General features: G+C 43.3%; 1 protein-coding gene across 3 annotated transcripts in view; it reads right to left on the bottom strand.

The window, feature by feature from the left end:
• WWC1 (WW and C2 domain containing 1) overlaps nt 1-26,998 on the bottom strand; it is a 65,084-nt gene that overhangs the window by 12,445 nt on the left and 25,641 nt on the right. For all 3 annotated transcript variants that reach the window (XM_030283703.4, XM_072935343.1, XM_012575419.5), the window contains exons 2-11: nt 22,914-23,023; nt 17,913-18,116; nt 16,173-16,249; nt 15,189-15,268; nt 14,170-14,299; nt 13,672-13,818; nt 12,568-12,641; nt 7,322-7,564; nt 5,793-5,882; nt 2,970-3,508 (exon numbers count right to left, since the gene is read on the bottom strand). In XM_030283703.4, coding sequence (XP_030139563.2) covers nt 2,970-3,508; nt 5,793-5,882; nt 7,322-7,564; nt 12,568-12,641; nt 13,672-13,818; nt 14,170-14,299; nt 15,189-15,268; nt 16,173-16,249; nt 17,913-18,116; nt 22,914-23,023 — 1,694 coding nt within the window. The remainder of the gene's footprint in view (nt 1-2,969; nt 3,509-5,792; nt 5,883-7,321; nt 7,565-12,567; nt 12,642-13,671; nt 13,819-14,169; nt 14,300-15,188; nt 15,269-16,172; nt 16,250-17,912; nt 18,117-22,913; nt 23,024-26,998) is intronic.

The raw sequence follows: 26,998 nt of genomic DNA, 5'->3' as shown, positions 1-26,998 counted from the left end.
CTCCAAGAGTGAGGAGGTGCCATGTGTCCCCCTGGGAGCAGCTGGAGCCCCACAGCAGCAGAGCAGTACACTCCTCTCCAACAGGCTTTTTTTCAGAAGTGCTGCTTCCTTCCCATAGACTTAGCACATGCCCCCGGGGCCAATATATGGCTTCCAATGCATATTTTCTTTATTACAAAGCAAGTTTTGGTTCTGGTTGGTTTTCTGGGGTTTGAGTTTGTTTTTTCAGATTTTTTTTTTTTGCATTGTTTACTTTACAGCCTCACAAAGCCACTTAATGAATTAAATCCAGCTTTGAATAAACTGGTGGAAAAGTGTGCAAGGCTTTTGGAATACCATAAGGACTTTAAGCCAACAGCAGAGGGTGCTACAGGTAGCCCCAGTCCTTTGAGACACCTGTGTCATTTCAGGCCCAGCTATGCACTGATTTTTTTTTTTTTTTCTGACACTACCACAAATGGCCTTTCTCATCTTGGTACTCCCATGGAACCACTGGACAGAAATAGAACGTCCAGACCTTTTCCCCATAGGCCAATCCACGTGAATAGAGGTTAGCACCTGTAACACAATCACTAATCATTTGTATCAGTCAGTAACTGACACAAATGGATCCATTTAACACTGGTATTCCCAGATTAATCCATCCTCCCTCCTGCCACGGGCCAGGACCAGGCTCCTGCAGTGCTGTGCATCACAGGCTGTGCTAGAGGTATGTGGGCAGGGTCAAAACATCTTTCCTCAATTCTCCTTCATACCTCCTAGTCCATGGTTTTAATAGGAAAATAACTTCTTCCCCACTGACTGGCTTCCTAAATCTGGTTATTTTAGTTTTACACACCAAATGCTGCTCTGGGAATCCCTTTACATGGGACTGGCTCACTGGGAAAGGCAGTGCAGGCTGGCCTCCACACACCAAACCTCTCCTTCTCCCTCAGTTCCCAATGCCATGGAGTCATTCCAACACAGAATGCCTCATTCTTGACCACCTCCCCCCAGCACCTCAGGGCCAAGGGGGCGAATACAGAAAGTGCACAACAGTGAAGTGAGCTCTGTACAGCAGAGTGCTACAGTGTAAAGCTGAATGAAGATTAATGCATCCTGGACAACAATTACAGCCACCCCTTTTCTTACTGGTTTTGCAAAAGACTTGGAAAGCTCAGCCCTTTCATGCAGTTAATTAACACAAGATTTGGACTTTCAGCCTTTAGCCTTAAGTCTCTGAAGAGATATCACACTAATAAGAAAGTTTATGGAAGAGTTCAGAACTGACTCAACTCTCCTCCATTTTTCCAAGCAGGTGGATAACACTGCCTGTGGTGTCTCACCTTTTTTTTTCACTCACATCAAGAATTAAGTTTGCTCTTCTCTTCCTGCAAGGGGCCTTGAAGAGCCATACCATGCACTGTCCTCACACCCAGACCATTTACTCAGAGAATGCTGGACTCTGACAGATTCCAGGTTTTGCTATCAGTTTCCCCTAAATCCCCCAGGTGTTCTTCAGGTGAAAAAGGCAACCTTCCTTCAGTTTCAAAGCTAGAGGAGGTTCTGCTCTAGCAGAAGGCAGCAGCAAAGCCCTCAGCTATAGTGTCCAGCTCTGCTTCCAGGACATGTGAGCGTGCTTTGCCCAGGACTGACCACCCCAGAGCCAGCCCCTGCATTTTGGGAGTTACACTGAGCCCCCACCCCCAAAATGCCTGAAGAGTAGAATCTCATCTCATTATTGCCCTGAAATAAACTACTTATGGTGATTATTTTGTCTGCTGACTGGCTAACAGCAGTAATCACTTAATCTGCTTAACACCTGAGCTTTCACTTTAACAGCCTTGGCAAATCTTGAAGAGCTAAAAAGGTTAAAACTAATCAGCATCCAGTTCTAATAAGAATAATTAGTGTTTCCTACTCAAATGCATAATACCTCTTGCTTGCAGGAAAATGGTAGCTCAAAGGGGAAGACTTGCACTTGTGTTTTTCATTGTGTTTTAAATAGTGTCAGCCTTCTTAATGTAGAAGGCAGTGATAACATGGTACTCATTCCCTTTATTCAAACAGGCTGTTCAATAATCCACAAAAAGCAGAAACAAACTGCACTGCTGGTTCACAGGAGGAGCTTGCAAGTTTATATTGCCTTTAAAGCTCTTCCTCACTGCAGCTACAAATCCAGTCCTTTCACTCATTGGATTTAACCCAACTACAGTCACAAGGGCTTCAGACAGGCCCTAGCACTGTGCCCTGGCTGTGCCAACTGCTTGCCATCCACTTCAGCCCATCCTTTCCAAAAAAGGATGAACCCTTCCCACCCACCAACAAGCCATATGCATATATGAGAACATCTACTATCTCTAAATGTCTTATTTTATCATGCTTACAATCTAAACACGTTTTTGTTGCTAAGAAACCAAAACAGCAGAATTCAAGCACAGCCTTGACATGTCTGCTCAGCTGAAATTAATAAATTCATTACCACTGATTTACTGGGAACCAGAGCAGGATTTTATGCATACTGAGGTGGTGGGGAAGGATTATTATTACTATAATTTGTTAACTATTAAGCTAAATGGTTTTCCCAGCCCTCCTCAAAAGCTTGGTCAAAAACTTTGCATCAATATGGCACCCAGACCCAAAACAATACATGACATTCTGAATAGTTTAGTGCCAAATCAAACCAGGAATCCCACCACGACCATCTATACTTGCATATGAAATCCCTGTGATTTGTGTACACATGCATCTGTGTACAATAAAAACACACCTAAATCAGTCTCCTGCAAGACTCATCAGATCAGTATTTTTGTGTACAATTTAAAATACCAACCCTCCCTCCCAAACAAGACAGAACACAGAGCTGAAAATATTTTTAACATAAAGATAACAAGATGACAGACAGCTTCTGAAACACTTGCTTCTCAATGCTTTATGAACTACATTAAATATAAATGCATGCAGTGCATGCAAATCTTTTCTTACCATACCTTGACCTAGATGTTTATCTCCTGCTCGAGGCTCTTCCAGTCTACAGTTGCCACTCCCGGTGTTTAGGGTGAGTTCTGACAGATTTGCACTTATCTCTGCGTCATCGAAATCCATATGGCTTGAAAAGGCATCACCAGTTAGGAGTGGGTCTATCACCAGTGGAGAGCAAGGTGGGGATGGAGAGGAGAGAGATGACCTTGGGGACAGCGATGTCATGGATTTGGGAGTACCAGACAAGGACCTCAGAGCCTGCACGCGACTCGTGGTATCTGCTTTTTGAGTTTTTGCTACTTCATTCTCATGAATAGTGGTGATACAGCCTGATGGCCGAAACCCAGTGGCTCCTTCTAAGAACAAGTCAAGCTTGTTCTGATATTCCGAGTCCAACTGCTCCAGCTGCTCCAGGTGCTCATAGTAGAGATCAGTGAAACTGGCTGAGGTGGACGAATCCTGGCTGGAGGTGGCAAGAGATCCTCTGCTAGATGCAAGAGAACCAGGGCTGCTGCTCGAGGAGAGGGAAAGCATGCTGGTGGAGAGACTGAAGGAAACAAGTCAGAAAACCATGACACTGTATCTTCTGATTTCTCATGAAAACACTGCAATGTCACCACATCTCTAAGCCCACAGGGTGTTGCTTTGTTAGCTCAGGCCACACGCATTAGTCCCCAGAGCAATCCAGAACCACAGCCTACAGAGCAGAAACGGTGGGTCACTGCTCAGTAAATCAGTATCAATCATACACATTCTTCTACTCACCATATCAGACTCCTGAGAGTCCTTATTTAGCCAAAACAACTCCAATGAACAGTTTAAACCAATTAAAATTAGTGCCATCCCTCCTCCCACATCGCTGTGGAAAGTATCTATAGCTCCTGTTAATCTCCAAAGCAGACTGCAAAAACCAGCAAGGCCCATGCAAGAAGATGAAGTTATTGCAATGAACTGCCTGACCATATGGAAATTTCCTTCCATTTGCCTCAATCTCGGCCCTGCAGCCAAAAGGCAATATCACAGCTGCCTGGAACTGGCCCTCAGAGATCACAACAGCCAGCAGTTCCCAGAAAGCTGGCAGGATTTATACATGTGAAAGACTCCTACGTAGAATCCTGGGCCAAGAGAGCAAGGGAAAAACTTGAGGCTGGGCTGTGAAATCAATTCACACGCCTTATTTATCCCTAGAGTTGTAGGTGCAGAACAAAACTGACAACAAAATTAATTTTAAGCAGGTGCTGAATAGAAGTCTGTTCAGTTGAGGAAGTCCAGACACCACAGCACGGTTTTCTGCTCAGGAGACCCAGCAAGTATTCCAGTAGTGATTACAACATGTACCATCTCTATAAATTCCATTTAAACCAAGACTCCTGCTCTGCCTATTGCAGACTTTGGTCATTATTGATCCTCACTTCAGATAGGGATTAGCTATTGAAAATCTTCTGGCTATGTATAAGTGCCTTAAACTGCCTCACTGAAAAACAGTGAGATATTAATAAGCCTAATAATCCCTTATTTATTATTTATAGGGTAAAAGCTGGAAGCTATATTTGTATAATTATGTCCATGACCTTATGAAAAAAAGGCAAGTATGCTCTATTTAGTATAATTTTGGCAGGAAATGTCTTCTGACAGATGTGCACTGCATCACATTTGTTTAAAAAAGCTTCTGATAGATGTTTTTGCATATTGGCAGTATATACACATCTGTTGAAGCCTAATGAATTTACATTTTTTCAGTGTACTTTAGTAAGAAAAGGGAGAGGTTTTAAATTAATCGTTTCCCTACCAAAAAACTGAGCTCAACTTCCTTTTGTACATGCCCTTGAATGCCAGACATTTTGCATTATGGGGTTAATAACAAACACTTATTCTTATGAAGGAGCATGCCAAGAACACTGGGCACACGGTTAGGAAGAAATTAGTTTCACATGCTTCTTGGTCACCTCAAAAGATCCCTAATCAGCTAGGTGAAATGAAAACATGATGCATTTCCACTGCATAAAAGCCTCACAGATAGCTATTCTCCATGCTGGCTTATTTACATGTCAGTCTTGCACTATGATTTCTTTCCAGTCTTTTCGGTGTTCATCTTCACAAAATGAAACAGAATCCAAGTGGAGCAGAAGCTACAAACAGAGTAAATTCAGTACACACTGGTAGGAAAAAACCTCAACCAAACAAAAACCCCACCAAACTTTCTTTCTATCAGAATGATAAAAATATAGTTTAGCAAAATGATTTGGCCTTAGTGCCTGCAGTCATGCATTAGTCTGGAAATAACAATCCTGTGTTCTTCCAAAACTAAAGCCTGAACTAGAAGCCATTCTTTGCACCATATGAACCACAACAGATTCAGGGGTATCTCTATATATTGTCCACATTGCAAGCCAGAGCACACTTGGAATTAGACAACTGTGATCATTCATCCATTAAGGTGTAGTTGCATTAGTGAGAGTCACTCCTCTTGCTGCCTGCTAAGCTGTCTTTAGCACACTTTATTAATGTAATATTTCAGTAATTCAAACTTTAGTGACTAAATCTCAGCTATCCCTCATCACCTAAATATTACTGAAATAGAAGGGACTGTGCAAACTCCTGCTGTGAAACAGAGGCACCACCAGGAGGTTGTTCAGCCCGTTGAAAAGTGCCCATCTAAGCTGACCTGTGATCCTAAGGCTTCTCCTTCCACTGACTACACAGGGCCTTAGGTCACTACTGGGACTGAAGGGCCTTTCAGCCCCCAGCTGGGAGCTGGAATTGCCACCAGAGAAAGGCAGTGGCACAGTGTGCAGCAAAGGCAGCCACAGCTGCTGGGAAGGGTCACCTACCTCTTCAGCTGGGTGTGCAACATGGCAACCAACCGTGTGGTTTCCTCCAGCTCTCGGACAAGCTGGTTTCTTTTGCTGTTCAACTTCAATCTAAGAGAAGAGCAAAGAAAGAGATGAGCTAAAGCAGCATTTATTATTTTAAATAAGGAGTAAAGGAAAAATCTTTTTTTTTGCTGTGAAATCCTACAAAAGTTGATAGAAATACCCAGGACAGAATTTGGTCAAGATGTGTAAGTGTTTACCAACTTTAGAAACTTTTAAAATGCAGAATTCAGTCCTGAAAACATTCACAACAAGACAAAATAATTAACACTGGTACCATAGAAGTTAATGCTTCTAGGACCAGGCCTCAAAAGAGCTGGGCAGATTTTACTCACTATATACTATTGCATTCCTATAGTTACTGTGCTAAAAAAAGTATAAATGTCTTAATTTCCTTCCACTGAAGTCTATGGATGATTAAGGGTTCTTTGATTTAGTTACTACCCATCTCATTACAGCTTTACATTATTGGCTTCAGCAGCATCTCAGCTTTATTTCCCACCTGAACTGGTTTGAGACAAACACGTGTGCACATGGGTGCTCACACCCTAACTGAACAGGCCTCTGGACACAAAATCCTTCCCCATACATGTGTTATGTCTTTGGCACTCTAGAATGTGATCATATTCCCAAAAATACCAAATGAAGGTGTTCACCCTTATGGCAAGACCAGAACCATTTGTCAAACCACATATCTTCAGGCAGGTAAAAGTCTCACAGCCAAGGCATTTATATTTTTTTCAGCATGGTAAAACCACAAAAAGCCTATAGAGAAAATGGGTGTCAGCTGGACCATGTAGAAGATATGAAAATGCGGGGCCAGAGAGAATGAATGCAGTGTGCCTATTCCATATATGTTCAAGAGACTGCAGCTGCCAGGAACTCTGCTGAGCTACCCTCATTAATGCATCCAGACTGTAAAACACCTGTAGGCAATGCCTAATGCAGTATTCATCCTCACTGTACATTCCCCTGAGATCTCCTCCTGCAACACAGGTAAAATTAGGGAAGAAAGTTGGCATTTTTTTCAGCTAGTTTAGATTCACAGGATATTCCCTGCAACCCCACAGCCCTGTCAAATACCAGATCCTACAGGAATCACATACAAGGACGCTCAGAACAAACAGCAAATTTAAGAAACTTAAAATTCCATCTGCTGACATTTACCGAGGCCCAGACTGCACAGCAAGTGTAGAAGCTGCTGTGAGGTGCTGGCTGCATACAGAAATGTTACACTACACTAACACTACACTGGGCTATTTTGAGCATTCTTTACATTCCCATAAAGGATCCACTGTAGGAACAGCAACCTTTCCCCACTACACAGTAAGACTTGCAGAAGGGTTGTTTGGGAAATGAGTTCAGAAGCTCTCTGAGTGTCCTGGGAATGTGGGGGCACTGCTGTGGGCAGTCAGCCAGGGGATGCTGGTGCTTGCTCCCAGGTACCTCTTGTCCAAAAAGGCACTGCCTTGTGCCCACTAACCCACCTCTCAGTGAGAGCTTTGCTCTGAGTGTCTCTAGCAGCCTGAAGGTCTTCCTCCAGGCGCCTCCTCTCTGTCTCCAGTCTCTCCACCTCTCCTCGAGTCCATTTTCTGGGGCTGATAAATCGCATTTCTTTCAAGAGCTCCTCCTTCTCATTGATCAGTATCAGACGATCCCGCTCGGAGTCCAGCACGCCGGGCCAGGCTTCGCTGTCAAGCTTAGCCAGTTGGATTTTCAGGTTTGCTATTCTGCAGGGGAAAAAAAATGCAGTTATTCCCTGATGAGTGCCTGATCTCCTGCTCCAGACATGCAGAGGTGCACCATGACCAACCACATCTTCCAGAGCCCTGAGAAAGGCTCTCAGCTCCAGGACAAGCACCTTCATGTCCTCCTCACCAGAAAGGAGCCAAGTGCTGGGATGTGGGCATGCAGAATGGGGTTTTAACTCACATTTATTCACAATGGAAAATGGCTAATGTGCAGTGTCCACCAGTCAGGGAATGATACAACAAAAGTTCTGGATGTCAGAAAAGGTGATCAGATATACTTATAGGTGTTTCATATGCATTACAGCTGTAACCTCAGAGTAGTCTGTGTGGAGGGGATGATGTGCAATTGCATACTCTTTAATCACATTTATGGAAATAACTGTGTACTCCCCATGTACGAGTCAGATAAAGATCAGTGGTTAGTCAAAAGCTTAGAAACTCTTTTTTGTCCTTACAATGAGGAAGTGAATCATATCTCCATGCTGCTACTGCAAGAATCCACCTGTTGATTCACCAGTAAGCACTCTGGACACATTTAGGAGCTACCCTGCTTCTGGTGCAACCTGCACTTGAGGATGTGAGGAGTTGGAGAGGCAATGTCATCCTACCAGAATCCAGAGCTGCTAATTTGCATCAGAATCAAAGCCTGTTTTCACTAGAGGTATCATTTCAGATTTCGGGTGAAGGCCTGTATCAGCAATCCTTCAGCACCACACCACATCAGCTCAGGGAGGAAGATAATGACTAAAAGCAGCAGCAATACAAAAGCAGAATTTTGGCAAGAGCTTTGACTGGCAGAGGAGGAGAGCACAGCTTGTGGCAGGTAAGGAGACTGCTCACTCCAAACTGTTGCCTGTTGCCAATCTCCCAAATATCTGACCTGCTCAGTTAGGTCCACAAATGATCAGCTTTGCAATGCAACATACAGAGAGAAGCAGAAAACCAGCAGCAAGCCAGGATACAGAACCAAGGGCAGTAATGCCAGTCTTCCCAAAGGAAGCTGCATCCTTTGCATTCACTAAACCTACAACTCTTCAAGACCTGACAGGCTGATCATGGTAGTTTGATGAGAAACAATAGTACAGATAAATCTGAATTAGAATTACCAGGGACCTGTGTTTCTGAACTCACACAATCCAGAATTCAAGCGTGAAGCAGGGAATGGGAAGGACAGAATGGGCTGATGAAAAACAAAATTAAAAACTTAGAAGGCAAACAAGGAGAAAAAAGTATTTTGCAAGATATTTGCAAAAAAAAAAATCATCTGACTGAACATCAGAGAGGCAAGGCATATGTGCCCCTTCACGTGATGAACTCAGGTTAATCCCTCACTTGGGTTTAGCAAATACATAAGAAATGGAAGTGACATGTAAAATCAATGTCCAATATGCTTCTCTCTTTGAAAATGGCTTTGTGATCTGGTAACAGACTTACTGGACTTAGATCAGGCATAGCAAATAGTTGCAGGTACTGATCTGGATTCATCTCTCTAGAATTTGGTTTCTGCTGCAGAAGTGCAGAGGATGGCGTGTCCTTCCTCCAGCCAACCAGCAAAATCAAAGTGTGTGGAGGAAGCAATAAGATGCAGACTGGGCAGCAGCAAGCTACAAGGCTCCTGAAAGGCCTTGAAGAATAAAGCTTTGTCTTCCAAGCTCCAGAGGCCAAGAGGAACTTGAGCCCAAAAGAGCCTGTGAAGGATTAGGCTCACAGACACTGACCTGCCTTCACCACTACCAGAGACAGACATGAGATCGCCCTTCTGAAGAGAAGCATCCATTTCCCACAGCAGGTTGCTTACTCTAATAAAGTTCCATAATTGATAGATATTCAGCTCAACTATTTTTAGGTCGTCTTAAGAGCTGTTTTGTTTTTGAGCGCCTGATTAAGTGCAATACTGTGCTCCAACGAAGAATTAAGTGGCATTAATTCATAATCCAAGAATTCCTCAGTGCATTTTGAAGGGATATGAGTCTAAGAGGATTGGCTGGCATAAATCTGATCACTTTTGGCATACATTTGCATGCATATGGCTTTTCCAGTGGAATTTGTTCTCTATGAATTTTCGAGTCTAAAAGCTTTGTTAAACTAACCTCCAGTTTTACCTTTGGTACATGAGCCTTATTTTCCCCCTTCTCAGTTAAAACAAGGTTTATTATTCTATTTTTCCAATAAAACAGCACCATCACAAAAGAAACATGTTGCAGAAGGTCTGAACTTGGCTGACCACTCCAGCCCCTCAGCATTCACTGCCTGGGTCTGAACTGCACCGGTGCTGAGCCAGGCTGGGCTGGCAGGGCTGGCCTCAGGCACACCACCTTTCTCAATGACCACCAGACTGAACAAACACACTCCAGTTTTATTGAATCCTTCTCTTTCTAACTAGAAAACGCAGTTAGATGATTTATTCATTGTCATAACAAGGCTCTTTTTTGTTAATTAGGGAAAGTTAGTACTTTCTATTATTATACAACACAGGCATAGCACATACAATTTTTAGTCTCTCCAGAGATTGTTCAGAGCACATGCATCTCCACAGGAGCATAAGATGTGTATCTACAACCAGTAATTACTAATCCTGTATCAGATAAGCTTCTGTCCTTGAGAAAAAACCTCACAAACTAAGAGGGAGGTGTGACTTAAAAACTGACCAGTCAAATAACCAATATCGTTGTAATGTTGCTTAATGCAACATTAAAATATTTCATTTTAGGAGATTAAAAAAAACATACTTCTAAAATCCCAGTTACCACCAGTCACACAGAACCCAAGCTGAAAGTCTGACTGCTGAAGAAATTAGAACAGTGCAGGGTGCAAATGCTACACAACTGAGTTACTGCTGCATGTCTGAAGTTGTACAACATAATTTAATTGCATCTCTGATTACATTTATGCTGCAGCAGCTATCTCCTTGCTGAGATGTAGCAATGACAACCTTTTTGACACGATACCATTTGCAGTTTTGAATATAATTAAGCCAAAGGTTTGTCGCTGAGCTGCCCTGTGTCTTTTTCTGGGTTTTACATTATCTGCTCCAGGGGTCTGTTGTCTGCCTGAGCAGTGTCAGGGAAGGACATAATGGTGAGGAAGGGAGCTGGGTCCTGGCAGTTCTGGTGTGGTCAAGTTCAGTCAGATATTCACCCACATCTGAGCTTTTAGTCTGGTCCACCAGAATGGTGCAAACAGTGTCTGCCAGAGCCTGCTTGCTAAAGTACTAGCCCCTTACAGATCCAGCAGTTCTAAACTAATTAATGTGGGACCGTCTTGATAGCAAACCTTAAGTTTTAGCTTTCAAGATACTGCAGAGCTAATACAACACATGTATTTCCATCACTTGGCTCCTTCACAGTTCGTGCGTGGGCAAAGTACTTAGTCTTCTATTGTGTTTTTGGAACATTTTAATGCTGCTGAGGGGACAGGAAACACTTCAAACATCACAAGGAAGAATTTTCACAGGAACAGAAGGTTCCTTGTGAGTCACGATATCCATAGTATTGTTCCAGCTTTAAACCAGTTGAGGTATTTGTTTCTGCAGCTCCTACTAAATACTGTGCCAAAACTATGGTACTTTGATAGCTGGAGATATTTCCATTTTAGCATCAACTATTCCTGTCCATTTAGATCCATCTTTCCTCATGAAAATGTTTTTTAAACTGTGAGAAAAACCTATAGATAACCTAAGACAAACATGGGGTATGAGCAGCAAGCATTCTTTAACTGCAAGATGTGTTGAATGAACCACTGTGCTGTCTATAAAGTTCTCTCTCTTTATAAAGAGCAAAGTAAAAGTGCAAAATTGTCACTATTCACTTGCCCCTCCTTGGAAAAGATACAGGATAAAGGAAGAGTATTCCTCTTCAATCTGAATGTGTAAAATCAGTGTGAATTAAACTGAAGCCTTCAGCAAAGCTTAAAAGTAAAAGGCAATTTTAACATGCCAAATTAACCACTGCATCTGAAGGAATGGTATTTTTAATGTTGCTTTTAAAAGTATTCGAATGTCAAGATGGACTGGCAAAATAAACAGTTCTGATAAAATTGCTCCACCTATGAAAGAAATATAAATTTGTGTCAGAAGCAGTCAGGCACACAGTTTTTGACAACTGCCACAGACACAGATCAAATTTTATATCATTGAGAAGCGTGGCCTACTGGCCACTCCAGTATACCAAAATGAGAGCATTATGAGTAACCTCAGTCTTCTAACCAGAGGCTGGAGAAAAAGCCTTCTCTTTGCACATATCCCTCGCACAGATCATACCATGCATCTGAACTTTGTTATTCTGGAGTTGCAAAGTCCCTCGAGAGAAGTTAAAAGTGAAGAAAGTCACCACCAGCAATGGTTACATCACTGAACAAAGACTAGGCCAGCCAAAGTCTAAGTAATAATTCTTGGTGGTTTTTCATTTAACTATGCAGTTGTGTTAGCTATTATCTATTAAAAAGTAAATCCTGGAAAGCTTTTGCTTAAATTGGCCTGTTAAGTAGATAGAATTTTTTTTTTTTAATCTATTCTTCATTCATTTGAGATCAGAGAGCAAAGGTAAAAACTTACATTCTTACAGATAAGCTCTGGAATTGCAGCATTGACCATATTTTGATGTAAGGTGTTAACACAATATACATTTCCCCTTATCACACTTAGGCATGCAAGCATTCATTCATTTCAAATATGGTATGCAGTACAGTCTCCTTATTAGGAATGGGGAAGCACTGGCAACAGGTAGCAGAACCACTTATGTCCCCATAGGTGTGGCCAGACTGAATTCTTTATGCATTAGTCATGCCTTAGTAATTTCTAGGATGGTTATTTATTTCTGGAAAGATAACACTGGCCCAAAAAGCCTTATGTCTCACTGGCTCGAAAATGACCACATTCACTTAGCAGCAATGCTGGGCTTCAGTCTGGTGGCACCTCTTCTAGTGAAGTTATCCTCAGAATGAGCTGTGTGACCACCAAAGGGGGCAATGGGCCAAAGAATTACCTTCTCTTTGCCTCTTCATACTGCAGCCTCAGTCGCACCTTCTCGGCCAGCTGGTTACTGCTGCTGCCAATAAACTGAGACAAAAACATCAAATCAGCAACTTAGCAACCACTCCTCCTTTGATATTTCCTTGACACTCTTACAAGTGACACTTGACCTTATCAGTCATTTCCTAGTTAAACCAATCACAACACAGGAACATGCTGCACTTACATACATTTTTCATTATTTCTTAAAATACTTAAACCCCGACAAGATTCAAAGGCACTTTCTGGCCTAGAAAGAAGAGAAAATCCACCCCATCCATCTTGGGCTTCTATTTATATGAACATACAAATACCTTTGCAATCCTTCTTAAACACTCCTTGCATCCTTCAGTGCTGCATTGCATTTTGGTTTGGATGACATCTTGCTTTGGCTGTAAAGTCTTAAAGACAAGGGACATCCCACCATGCCCAAATCTGCAGATCTTTACTAACATGAGTGGCTGACTGAAAGTGGCTGCAAACCTTTAAGTAAAGGCTCACAGCAGAGGCTCTGTGCTGTCCTGTGAGAAATAAGATGTGCCCCCAGCATTGATTGAGTCCTTACCAAGGCTGGGACCAACCTGGCACTTCTGATCTCCCTGCACCTGTGGAACTGAAGGTTTATGAGCACTACAACTTTTGTGGTATCAAAATATCTGCACGTAAGCTGCTGCTGCCACTTGTAACCCAGTGAAAGCCAAACACTCTTAGGGGAAGAGTCCTCACTGGAGCTTAGCCCATACAGACCTGCTCAATGTTTCTTGGCTCAGAACTTAATGCTATGAAGAACTAAAAGAGTGTTTGTATCACAAGAAGCTACACCTACAGGCAAAATCAAACTTCCTTCCCTTTTATTCCTACTGAGCTGCTCCGACAGAGACAGTGTGGGGAAAGATCAGGTTGCCCTCACTGATACATTAAAACCACACACAGAAAAAAAGCCACACTGCAGCTAAAACCAGGAGAAGTTATGATTTCACAGAAACTTGTCCGTGCTTGGCAACTCACGGTGAGGTAGCTCTACACACAGTTCAGAGGAATGTCTCCATGAGCACAAGGCTTCTCACACATTACTCACATTTCCTGAAACGTCTGTCTGGGAGCTGACATCCAGGTACTGCCGGGGCAGCAGAGGGCTGGAGTTGTCCACAGACACACTGCTGGCCCACAGGTCTGACTGGGATCCTCTGTCGTTCACAAAGCTGTCTTTTAACCGGGCCAAGCTCTAAAACCACGAAAAAAAAAAAATTTAAATAATGAGGTGAGCTCATTTCTGCCCAAAGTACCTCAGCAGCTACATAACTCCAGCCTAACCCCATGAGTCAGATGTGACCATGTCTGCTGTGCCCACTCAGACTCTGCAAACTCGAGGTCAGGCATGGCTGGACTGTATTTTACACTTCTCATTTCCAGCATCTGAAGAACAGCAGAGGCTGTGGTCCAACAACAACACAAAGCTAGTTTAATAAAAACCTCAATTACGTATCTGAAATACAAAATACTTAAATTACTTCTCAGAAATTCAATCTTTTAGCAATGGTGACACAAAATACTATGAGTTATCTTGTTTCAATACCTGAATGAGGTCTTGTTTTTCCTTCTCTCCTGATGTGATGGCCTTCTTGAGAGCTTTCATTTCACTTAAAATGGCTTGTGCCTCATCAAGTTTGTAGCCACCTTGAGTATCAGACATTTTCATGTCAATTCTGTATAGAAATTTAAAAAAACAGTAAGCTAACACTTAATAACATCCAGTTAATTGAATTTTCCTAGATGCATGTGTCTTGACATGGATTTTTAACAAAAACAAACTATAACAAGGACAACAGAAGGAACAAAAGACCCCACTCCCCACTGCCTAAGTCACTCCACTCAGCGGTACACTAAGCTAGAACTCTGATTTCAGCAATATCATCATCTCTTTGACTCCTAAGGGAGGGCAAAGGTGCATACAAACCCCCCAAACAGTGTGTTAGGGCAGACTGCTGCTAGCTGCCTTGTTTCTAACCTAGAGAAGATCAGCTTAGCCATCTATGAGAATTACCTTATTATCACTCATCTTTTTAAAAACTAGGCACAGACTCACATGCACAGATGTATTTGCTTGCACAACCTAATTACAAACCACTTCATCCTTCCCTTTCTTCAAAGGAATTCTACCAGGGTTGACCCGTAAAATAAATATTTATCTGAAAGATGCCAGATGTCTACTCACACAAAGGCAAGCACCTGAAACTTCTCCTCCCCTCCACTCCACCTCCAGTTTTTCCTCAGTGCCCTAAATCAATGGCTCTTATAATTAAGACAACGGGCTGTAGTGTCATCTGAGCAATACTGAGTAAAACTGAATATCAGTTAACTGCTGAGATTCTGGTTCAAAACCTTTTTGCCATGAAGTCAGTTCTAATGTGGTCAATCTCCTACAGGCACTGATTTGAGAGAACTCCCCCATGGTTGTGTACTGCTTTTAGCCTAAAGATATCATCAGCAGCATACTTCAGCTTATGCTATTTAGGCAGCTATTTATAAATGTAGTGGGGGATGCATTGCAAGCCAGAGATGTTCTGAAAAAAAAGATCTTGAGAACACACTTACTTCTTCAGTGTTTGAAATCCATGCTCTTTGTACTGGAGCTCTTGCTTCATGTGAGCTACTTCTCTCTTGAGTTTATTAACCTGCAGCAAGGTGTCACATTTTTAGAAGGCTATTTTATATAAGTGTTTAGGTACAGTGCTACCCATTCAATTCAATACTTATTCAGTGTAGACAGTACTCTAAACAAAGTTTCCAGGCACTCAGCTCATCCCAAGAGCAGGAAACAGCCCTGACTGCCTCCTCATCAGGACTTTATCACCGGCCAGGCCTATATCCAGTAGCTGCTATTACACCTCTTAACAAGGGGCTCAAGGGAAGTTCCAGCCAAATGAGTGGAAAATTTGAGAAAAATTCAAAAAAGAGAGCAATGAAACACACGTCAGCTTTGCTCAGAAATGTTTAAAACCTTCCCAGTCATTAAGAAAACTGCTAGGCATCAGGACAGGAGTTACCCTGCAGCAACTGAGCCATCCCCCAAGCTCCCCAGCGAAAAGGCCCCACTGCACGAGTAACCCAGCAGGATGACAATCATATTGTAAATCCACTGACCCTACAGCTTGCTGTTTTATATTCCTCCAGAGGCCACCCTGACCTACTTTACTTTAGTCCTTTCTTCCTCCCAAGCTGAGCTCTGCACGAGAGCACACCCTCCCCTGCTGACAGCCTGCACTAAGCCCTGCACAGAAGAGCTGCCAGCCCTGCAGAGGACCCCAGCTCCCCAGCACTGGAGGAGCCAGCATGCAGCTCCACACCCCACAGCCGTCCTGCACTGCCAGCTGCCAAGCCAGGCTACAGCCTAAGGGGGGAAAAAAAGCTCTTTCAAATTCCTAAGAATGCAACGTTAGAAAATTCTGATAAATGACCTCCTAAATGGCAACATTAGCTCTCCCAACCACTTTGGCATCCCCTTTCAGCATTTGCCATGAGGTCTGGAAATACCTGAACATTACTCATGGCAAGCAAAGGTCCATTTGTACTACTCACCCTGGATTTTGTAGTAGCAATCTCTGCTTTGAGGATCTCGGGGTCATACTTGGAACTTGATGAGGAGCCAGAAAGCACTGGAACAAACACAGAGCCAGTTTAGCCACTCTGCCTTCCTCCCTACACTTTTACCAGCCCACCACAGATGAGATCTCCCATCACTCCTGCACACCCAGACCTCCAGACATTGCTGGTGTAGGTCTGTTACCCAATTTCCACATCTCACTGCTCAAAGACAGGGAAAGGCAGTAGTGCAGTCAAGTACTCCACAAAAAGTGTAGACTGAAGGGGCCAAAGCATGTCCTGCATCTCCAAAGTCTGGACTTGTTCCAGGTTAACACACTTAACTCAAAGTCCCAAACACAGTCACTCCATTCAAAAGTGTGGCTTCCTGCATTTCCAAAGGCATTTAACAGAGCTGAAGGGACAGGCATTGCATGAAGGTTTACTTAGTTATTTTTTTCAGACTTCCTCATTGAGCAGACAATCCACTGAATGTTTAGAAACAAAGAAAAGCAAAGAATGAGAAGAAACTGAAAAATGTGATGCAAGCCTTTTCACAGCCTTGAGGACATGACCAACCATACTATGTGTCACACCAGATTAAATCAAAGTCCCATTAGGAGCAGAACTCTCTTCTCAGCAGCAGTTAAACCCTTCTGCCTCAGAAGGTACAGAAGCTCCCCAAAGTGCAATGTTGTTAGAGGTAGCTGTAGGCAAGGGAGATATTCTGATCCTTGCAGCCATCAGTTTATGCCCCATAAAACATGGGAAAGCATTTCTAGTTATTTCTGTTTGGTTGTATTTTTCAAGACAGATCCCATCTCGCCCATGTAACTCATGTTCTCAGGGAACTGCTCTGGGCGGAGTAGTCCTAAGAAAAGAGCAAACCCAGTTCTTTAGAGATGAGGGACAGCACCCTTATCAAACAAGAATCCTTCAGTTGATAGAAAACTACTTAAAAAATTTTAACACCAGGCACAGGATTAGCCAGTGGAATTCTCCATCATCACACATAACTCACAAGAGTGAAACAGGGGGAGGTTCTGGCTGGCAAGAACACAGAAAATCTGCAACACTGAGGATTATAACAAAAATTCTGGAATACATGCAGGAAATAAATCCTGTTCTGGACGTTTTCCAGCTCCTAACTAGTACCAGTAAGAAGCAAATACAGAATTCTATAAAGATTTATGCACCAAATCTTGAAGCGACATTGGTACTGATGTGTTGTGACACAGAATATGGAGCACAAACTGCTGTTCTTCACACACACAGAGGCAATCCACCAGTGGTGACTTGGAACATGGCATAAAATACAGACCCTCAGCTTCACTAGACCATTACTCAACTACCTGGGATATACAACTACAAAAGGCCCTGGGAATACTGTCCAAGATAGACCTTCTTGTCCTGCTTCTGTTCTTTAAACAGGGGAATTAAGGAAAATACCATGTAAGTGAACTATTTCACACTGAGCCAAACACCACAAGTCTAGCATTTGTTGAAGCCCGTGCAGAAAATCTGCATGTTGACTCCAGTGACTGAGCCACACACAGGAGTGTTTAATAGCAATCAGGTGCTGGGCAGACACCATTCCTGAAACAAACTGATCAAACATGAAGAGTGATATGGCACACCATCCCAGTGCTCTGTCCAAGGAGCAGCTTCATGCCTGTAACTGCCCTACAGGGCACACAGCTGAGGAAAGAGCTGGTTAAGAGCTCACTGAGTACTCACAGCTGGTCTGAGAGCCCAGTTTGTGCTCCCAAACGTCGTGCAGCTGCCGATACTCCTGCTGGGCCAGCTCAAGCCTCTGCTGTTTCACTTGATAGATCTCCTTCTGGGCAGCAATGGCCTCCTGGGCCAGGACAAGGTAATCCTTCAGCATGTGCTCCTGCTCCCGCCGCCATTGCACCCGCGGGTCTTCTATCTGAGTCGTTTCTTGGAGAGAAAACAGAGGAGAGCAACATCAACAGAATGCAGCTTTGTTCTGCTACTTGGAAAACCTCCCCTGTTTATGACACTTTAAAATAGTCTCCTGCCCCATCCCTGTAATAAAGAAGTTGAATAATGACATTTTCCTTTTTTCCGAGGAGGTAACTTGCTCCACAATGAATTCCAATGAGTTCTGCCATGCTGAATAGAATAATTCACAACAAAACTGTCATATAACTCTCCAACTCCTCTGCTGCTGAAACTGCCCTGGTTCTGGCTCTTAAAAACACCCACCTAAGAATATGCATACACAGTTCTAAGACACTGACATTGACTGTTAGACTTATCTTTATTGCACCTGCTTTATAACATTACTAACAAAGTGCTTCTACTATTTCACTGATAAAACTTTCAGAAAATAGCATTGCCACATAACTGCATTATACTGCACCTGACAACATGAAAGCAATTACAACTCTGCCCATCCTCTTTGGCTGCCAAGTGGCTTTTATTGCAGAGGGGAAAGAAAACCTGCTCACTCAGATTCCAGAGGTAAGTAAAAATAAAGTCTGATTAAATCACAGATTTGTGAAAGCTTCTTAAATGACAGTATATGAACAGAACCTCAGAGAGGAGTAAACATTTCCTTTAGGGAAAGCAGGCACAGCAGTAAATGACTGAAGGATGTGGGAGGTGGAGTTTAGGGTAACATAGAGAATGCAGCAGTTACAGCACTTCTATCTCTGTTGCCCCAACACAATCAATACTTTGCTTTCCAGGTTTCTAATAATGAAAAACGAGTAAAGTCACAGACATGCAACCACATCTAATACTAACGAGGTAAATTTATTGTCAGTGTGTGTCTCTGTTTTGTGAGGAAATACCCAAAACATTTTTCATTTCTATTTCAAGGCTATTACATGTTCTTGTTTGGAGCAGGTTCCAATATTTAGTTGACCAAGTGCTCTGAACTGTCTAAATGAACATGCTTGAATAAGGATGCCTAGTTACCACACAATGAATAATTAATGGAAAGGACTTGCTTGAAACTATCAGTGGGAATCTAATCTGCATATCTTAAGAGCCTCTTTAAATATTTAGTAAAAGCTGCCAGAGTGGAAGGTATGAGCTGCTCTTAAGGAGTCAGGCATAAGACTAGCACTGCAGTACACAGAATGTGGGGAAGAGAAGTTAGACAATATTCTTAGCAGCAGAACTAGAAATAAAGGGGTTTACCCAAGGGATGACACGCAATCCTTTTCACAAGCTGTTCATGATCATGCTGAGGAGAAAATTAATCGGCTACTCCAGCAGCAAGTTGTTTTCAACAATACCTCAAGACCCAAAGGAACACAAGGTGCTTCAAATTACATGGCAAAACTTGGAGAAGCCACAAAATGCATCAGAAAACCCCAGTATAGTTGGTTAGAAGCATTTCTACTGAGTCCTTTCCAGGTCCTGCAAGCAGAAGCAATATTTCAGATGATATAGTATTAAAGCTAGGCCTGGACCTGAAAAACTGCCCCAAAATGAGGGAAAAGCAGCTGCTTGTACCAGCTGTAGGTGCCCTCATGGATAGGACTGTGCTCTTAGAGGCAGCAAAAGAAAGATCAGGAGGACACAGAACCTGTAAGACTCTGACATCCCCATGTTCCTGCCTTAATTCTTGCCCTCAAATCCCATTTTCCAGATAACCATCACCCACACCCAGATGAAGCAATTGCCTTTTCCCCACAGTTGAACCAGAAGGGGGAAGTCTGCTGTTACCCAGGGAGCTGCCCCCACATTCCCAGACATGCAGCTTCCCCGGACACGACTGCACAGCCACCAGCAACTGTGACTTAGGGCTCTCTAATTTCCAGCATAAAAAGTATGTTGGCAAAGTACCTCTTGAGGTCTGATCCAGGTAAGTCTACCTCAACGTAAGTCTTCAAGCCTGCTTATATCCAGTCTTTCCTTAGACTAGCAGCCCATTCTTCCTCTAATCCCAAGAAGGGTGGTGGAAGCTGCTGCAGGAAAATTCCTCTATTATAAGCAATGAGGAGGAAGACTGCAAAAGCCTCCAATCCTGAACACCTCTGTGAGGTGGTGAAGCACTGCCAGTGCTCCAAGCCCATCCACAATCAGACCCAGGGCATGCTCAGCAGATAGCTCACAGAGAGGATGGCTAACACGCTGAGGTATTGAAATGCTTTGTGTCCAGATTTATTCTAAATATTCATCTCAACCTATTCAGTAATCAAAGCACTAACTGTTACCCCTTGATTGCAGCTCTGAGCTTTCGTTTTCAAACATGTAAAACCAATCAATGAAAGTGTTGGCCAAGATTTCTCACTGAGCCCCAGCTACCGAGAAATGCAAAATACATTCAGAAGTGAGATGAAAGAACTATAGAAATGCAGGCTATTACATCATTTGTTGTCTTGTGAATTCCTAATTTAATGTTGAGCTTGTCATAAATAAATCTGCTTGCTTCATGTCGGAGGAATGTAGGTTTATGATGCTTGCATCAGCATCATTCCTTAGTGCAAATCACACTCCAAAGTTCTCCCAGAGAGCCACACTCAAGGCTATGCATTAATACTGTATTAGGAATATTCTGGGTACTCAATTCAATTTAATTGTATTTATTTTCCCTCAGAGAGGTGGTTACAGTTGTTGTCCATCTTGCTTCTTTTAATGGCTCCTGCCTTTAGAGTTCATTTAAGTCTATCCTTGGGCTCGTTCATGATAATTAGTGTCAAATACTTGTGCAGTATGAGCAAGACCCAATGTGGCTCCATTCCCTTCCAGCCTCAGCAGTTCCTTCCTGCAAGAGACCTTGGAGAGGAAGAAAGTTTTGGACACTCTCCAGAGGCTACTTCAACATAAACCACAAAGATGAGCTGCTTGATTAGGTTTAGGTAAATGGATGTGCTCTGCTCTGCCGTGATCTGCATTAGAGCTGGCACAAGAAACATGCCATGAGTTTGTTCCTCTTCTTTTCAACTTTTTAGTTGAAATTCTCATTTAAATATTGAGGCATCTGACATCCCACTTACAAAAAGTGGAACTTTTTGAAAGGCACTGTTACTAAGCAGGTGTCAGCACAGCTGGAAGGCTTCTCTGCCAGCCCCTGATCCTGTGGTGCCTGTGAGAGGCACAGACCTGACCTGCAACCAGACCTTTGCATGCTCACCCTGCACCAACTCAAATGTATAAATAAAACCATGTTTGGCTTGTCCCAGCTGCATTCAACCATTCAGATTGGAAGAGGCCTTTAGAACCGCTGAGTCCAACCTCAAACTTAACAATGATGGAGTTTCTTCTAACTTAAATACTTCAGGGGTCCAACAGCTTCCATGTCCCACAGCTTCAGGTCAAGGCTATTTTCCCATTCCTAGACTGTGAAATGGACACCAGACCTGGTCTTACACACCTCTAGATCCAAATTTGTGCCTTACAACTCAGCACCTTCTAAAGCAAAGTTAGTCCACTCCTCTCCCCTGCAGATCTCCTTTGTGTGATCCTGTAGACTTGCCTACCCTTTCCAATAAAAAGAAAAATCAACATCCCCTACCTTACAGAAAAATACTTAGGATGAAGCCATTTAAAGATATGTCATCCTAAAATCACAGGATTTACATAAATTCTAAATAAAAATATTTGTGTCACCTTTACATCTGGAAACTTACGATTTTTGTATTGTGGGGGTCAGTTAGGCCTTTTGGGAATAGGCTTTTTTCATTCTGCATTTTTAATACTCAAGTGAAGTTGGTAAAGCTTGGAGGGTGCAGTCTCAGGCCAGGTGAAATTATGGCAATTTTGAAAAAGGGAAGGGTGTGAAGATGAAGATACCCAAGGGGGGATAAAAATGGACCAAGGAAAAAAATGCACCAGACTTCCGTATTTTTATTTTAAAAGAATCATGTCATTTTCCAAAAAAAAAAAAAGTCCTCAGTTGAAGGCCTAGAAGTAGATTTTAGAAAACACACAACTTCGAGGCACTTTTGTATTTTCAAAGTTTCTTTCACCACGAGTTGCAAGCTCCCCTAAAAGGGCCTGGACATGGCTGTGCTGTGAATTTCTGGGCTGCTGCTAGAGCTGTTCTGTAAAGAGAATCAAAGTCACTTATTTGTTTTGCTTATTAGTTTTCCAGGGGATTTGTTCTAGCACAACCCATTACAGTTATTCTAGTAATGTCTGTAACGATATAACAAATGCTGTATTTTCTTATAATTCAAATGAGCTTACAAAATTAACTCTTTTGGTCAATGAAGCAATCTAGCAAAGGGTGTGAGCAGTGGCTTAGTTTGAGGACACAGGATGAAGACACCCCAAGCCTGAACCCTGAACAGGACATCCCGAGCTTACTTGAGGGTTTTGTCTCCAGCAAAGGCAGTGTGAGCTCCTGCAGCCAAAGGAGCTCGTGCTCATTCAGTTCACCCCTGCCAGGGGAATCAGCACAAGACCTTTGCACTGCTTCTGATGGTCTTGCCAACAGGGACAAATTCCAGGCTAAGAACAAACTCCAGATCACTGCTACCCAATTGGACTCCTCAGCAGAACCAATTCTGACAGAGGTGTGTCCATAGTATTGGCTTGAACGTGGCTGCCAATTAGAAGACTGCAACCCAAAAGGTCTCAAATTCCTGCTTAGAGAGGGAAGTACTTTGTATGATGGAGAAGGACAGGATTTAATTCCACAAGCTGCAGGTCTCATCGACTCTAAAACATGCTGTTAGCAACTCTGTGGTTTTGTGTTCAGTATACTTTAACAGAGGCAGAAATTGCTCTGCAAAAACACAGCAGCATGTCACTTACTGGTGTTGTGGTCTATGTAATAGACTCCGACCTGAGGGTCATAAGCTTCTTCCCATCCTAAGGGCAACTCATCACTGATGCAGTCAGCAAAGGTCAGTGGTTTAGTATACCTGAAATGCAAAATAATATTTAGCATGAATAAAAGAACACTCCCACATGCCTTGTTCCAAACAACTGACTAGAAAACAAATGCCACAAGGGCTTCAGTATCAAAACCAAAGAGAGCTGAAAACTATTTTAAAGCCTTTGTTCTTATCAAATAATACACCACTAACTCTTCCCTTTCTCTATCTGAAGTTAGAGCAAGATGAATTCATTCTGACACAGCTCTGCAGCCTTCCCTGGCTCAGCCAGTACTCGCTCGACAAAGGAACATTAAGAACTTTGCCAGAAACAATTCCTGCCTCCCCAGTGAAAGAACAAGACTGTTTGCAGGCAAGTCCTGTACCAAAAATACATAGACAAGAAGGAGCAAGATGAGAAATGCAATTTGCATAGCATGAATAAGTAAGACTGAACAATCAATAGCAAGTGCTGAGGACTGTGGGACCACTTGTCATGCAACTTCTCTCATTTGCATTGCAATATGCTCTGTTTCATTAATGACAAACAAGATTAGTTTCTCAGTATCAGAAAACATGTAACCCACTCTGTCCGAACAAGGAAGTATTTCCACAGCACTGCTCTGATGAGTTTTTCTACTACAGACCACAGCCAGCAACACTCTGAAGGCCTGTATGGCAAAACACAAAGCTGAGAGTACCCACTCCTTGAGTGGCTGTACAGATTTTAATCACCAACACCACATCCCTTTCCTCCCTTTGACTCAGAGCTAATGAGGTTCAGCTTGCACCAACAAAACTCCAAACCAAACAGCGCTGCAGGGAGGCACAAGCCAGGAGGAATTAATCCTGCAGGTGCCTCACATCCCCAGCTGCCAAAAGCACAATATGCCCAGAGATCCATCACACAGCCCAGGGCTCTGGGCGGTGTATGGATGGAGGGATGGAGGGATGGAGGGATGGAGGGATGGAGGGATGGAGGGATGGAGGGATGGAGGGATGGAGGGATGGATGGATGGATGGATGGATGGATGGATGGATGGATGGATGGATGGATGGATGGATGGATGGATGGATGGATGGATGGATGGGGGCTGAGTCTGCCTTCCCAGAGAAGCCCTTGTGGCAGAAAGCACAGGACACACTGTACAACACCACAGTCCCTCCAGGCAGGCACACAGCGAGAGCAAAGGGGTCAGCAAGCACCTACAGAGCTGCACCAACTCTGCCACATGCAAGCAGCACATCACAGGGAGCCAGAGGGGGACAGAGCAGCTCTGCAACCCACTGCAGGAGGCTGCACAGCTTTCCAGCAAGTCCTCCCTACCCAAAGGGAATTAAGGAGGGCTGACAAAGAGTTTCACTAAGTTCTGAGCAGACATCATCTGGAGGCACTGAGAACCAGCTGCTACTCCCATATTAACATCTTACAGTCACTCATTGTTAGGAGGAATTTTAGGAAAAAAGCCTTCATCCAGAAGATATAGCTTTCAACTTATATGTAAGTCTTCAACATAAGATCAACATCTAACAACTAATGTAATTCCCCCTCAATATGACCTATAAGTCTGGTATGCAGTAAGAATGGGGTGGGAACATTTTGTAAAGCCACTAACACCTCTAATTTACCTGCTGTTGCATTTCCCTTTCAACACACTGCCTTTGCCATATAAAGCAGTTTCAATCACTATTCTCTCAGAAAATTTCAATTTAATTTAAAGCTCTGCTCTGCAAAAGAACTCAGAGCTTCACAAGATGGAACTGTAAAACTTTCTCAATAGAGTTTCACTGAAGAGTTTATTTTTACAGTTCTTAATCTAGACTGTACTAGACTGTGTACCAAAATTGTGTTTGTATAGAAAACAGAGATTACCTGAAAATAAAACAGAATCTCAATGCTTGTGATTGCTATTCCTTATCCCATGTTCTTCCCTGTGGATCAAGCTGTTTCCTCAGCCTGAGTACCCAATATGTGCTGCTCTGAGTTGATCAAATCAAAGATGCACAAGGGTAAAAATGCAGAGCAAGGTCAGATACAAGCCACTCTCTGGAGATAACAGAGATGAAAGTGCTGTAGCAAACGTGTTGGCAATGTTAAGTTAAACACCAGGGTTAACACTTTCCCCCTCTCTGAAAATGGCACTTTATTTAACCGTAGGGGTTCATGTGGGAGCAGCACAGGTAGGAAGAGGGAGGGCACAGTGCTAAATGCTGAACCAGATGGAGCGCTCCCATCCCTGAGAGGGGCACAGTCATGCTGGGATCACAGAACCATGGAATATGCTGAGCTGGAAAGGACCCACAGGGATCATCCAGTCCAGCTCCTGGCCCTGCACAGACCCCCCAGCAATGCCCCCTGTGCATCCCTGGGAGCATTGTCCAAACTCTCCTGGAGCTCTGGCAGCCTCTGTGCCATACCCATTCCCTGGGGAGCCTGGGCAGTGCCCAGCACGCTCTGGCTGAAAAAACTTCCACCTCTATCCAACCTAAACCTCCAGGCTCAGCCTCATGCTGTTCCTCAAGTGCTGTCATGCTCATGGTACAGATGGGCACCTGCCCCCCTGCTGCAGACCACAATGAGGTCTCCCCTCGGTCTCCTCCATGCTGAGCAGACCAAGTGCTCTCAGCCACTCCTCAAGCAGCTGCCCCTCCAGACCCCTCACCATCCTCGTGGCCATCCCCTGACACTCTCTAATGGTTTAATGTCAGTTTATACTGTGGTGCCCACAACCACCCCCAGGAATCGAGGTGGGGCTGCAAGGCACAGCAATCCCAGGGCTCTTCTCCAGTGCAGCACTTGGTTAGCAACACTAAATACTGCTGTGAATTGGTGGCACGATTGCTGCTCTGCCACTTCTGCAGAGAGCTTTGTAAGAAGAGGTGCAAGCCCATCCTGTGTCTGCAGTCCCTGGCGCTGCACACCAGCTCCATCCAGCCCTGCAGAGTGATTAAAGCAGGAGCCATGCATCTCCCACGTCCCAGCCACGCTGCTCAGCGCTCTTGGTGAGTGATCCAAGCAAGAATCCCTCAACACAGAGCAGTAATTAAACCCATACTGAGAGTACATTAGGTGAGGGTGTGCTGCAGACATAAAACACACCTCAGTAAATTAATTTGTGTTACACTCTGAGTGAAGTGTCTTGCAGAATTCTGAGAATTCTGCTCAGAATTGAGAATTCTGCTCAGGATTCCCATCTAACATTAATATTAAACCCTGTCTTGGTAAGAAACAAAAAGCAGTGTGAAGCTGCACTATCAGCCCTCGGTCTTTGGAATACTTCCATCAGGGAATGGTACTGTAGTGCCAACTTTGGTGCTCCAAAGTGTAACACCAAACTTATAAAGCTTCTGTTCAGCTTTTGTCACGGTCTTATTTTGTCAGAAGCAGCTGAATTCCTTATAAAAGTGCTCAGAAACTGTCAGACTGAATAGGAAGCCAGGACCAAGCAACTGAAGGATGCTTATTCCTATTTTCCATATGAAATGCAATGCATGAACTACATCCAGCCAGTTCTTTCAGTTAGAGTTTTGGAAAAAGGAAAAAAAAAGCAAGGCAGGATCAGTCTGCTATAGCAATGCCACAAGCCAACTGGAGACTTGCCAGTTACTAGGGCTCAGAAACAGACAATTATTTCACTTTTGAGACTGATATTTTCAGCATATCTCACAAGGAGCACCCATCACCAAGCACAGACTAATGCCCTCTTTCCTGGCTGCCCAAAGCTTCCAACTATCCCAGTTGTACAGAGGAGAAATCTGTCATTCAACTAGCAAACAAGATAACAATTAGTTTTGTAACTAAGACTGTAATTCCACTTTTATAGACAAATTAGCTATTTCCCCAAGTAACTGCAGCTTTACAACCATATTACATACTTTTCTAAGCTCCTTTCCCTAGCTGTTGTGGAAAAAACTGTCACAAATCAAAGTAGCAATGGTACAATCAGATGAAAGACATGTAATATGTTGTGTAGCAAGACTCTGAATACAGCATAGAAAGAAAAAGATTATTTCCTTGTTTTA

This window comes from Taeniopygia guttata, chromosome 13 (assembly GCF_048771995.1).
Source record: "Taeniopygia guttata chromosome 13, bTaeGut7.mat, whole genome shotgun sequence".
NCBI classification, from domain to species: domain Eukaryota; kingdom Metazoa; phylum Chordata; class Aves; order Passeriformes; family Estrildidae; genus Taeniopygia; species Taeniopygia guttata.
This window is presented reverse-complemented; position numbering and strand designations above follow the sequence as displayed.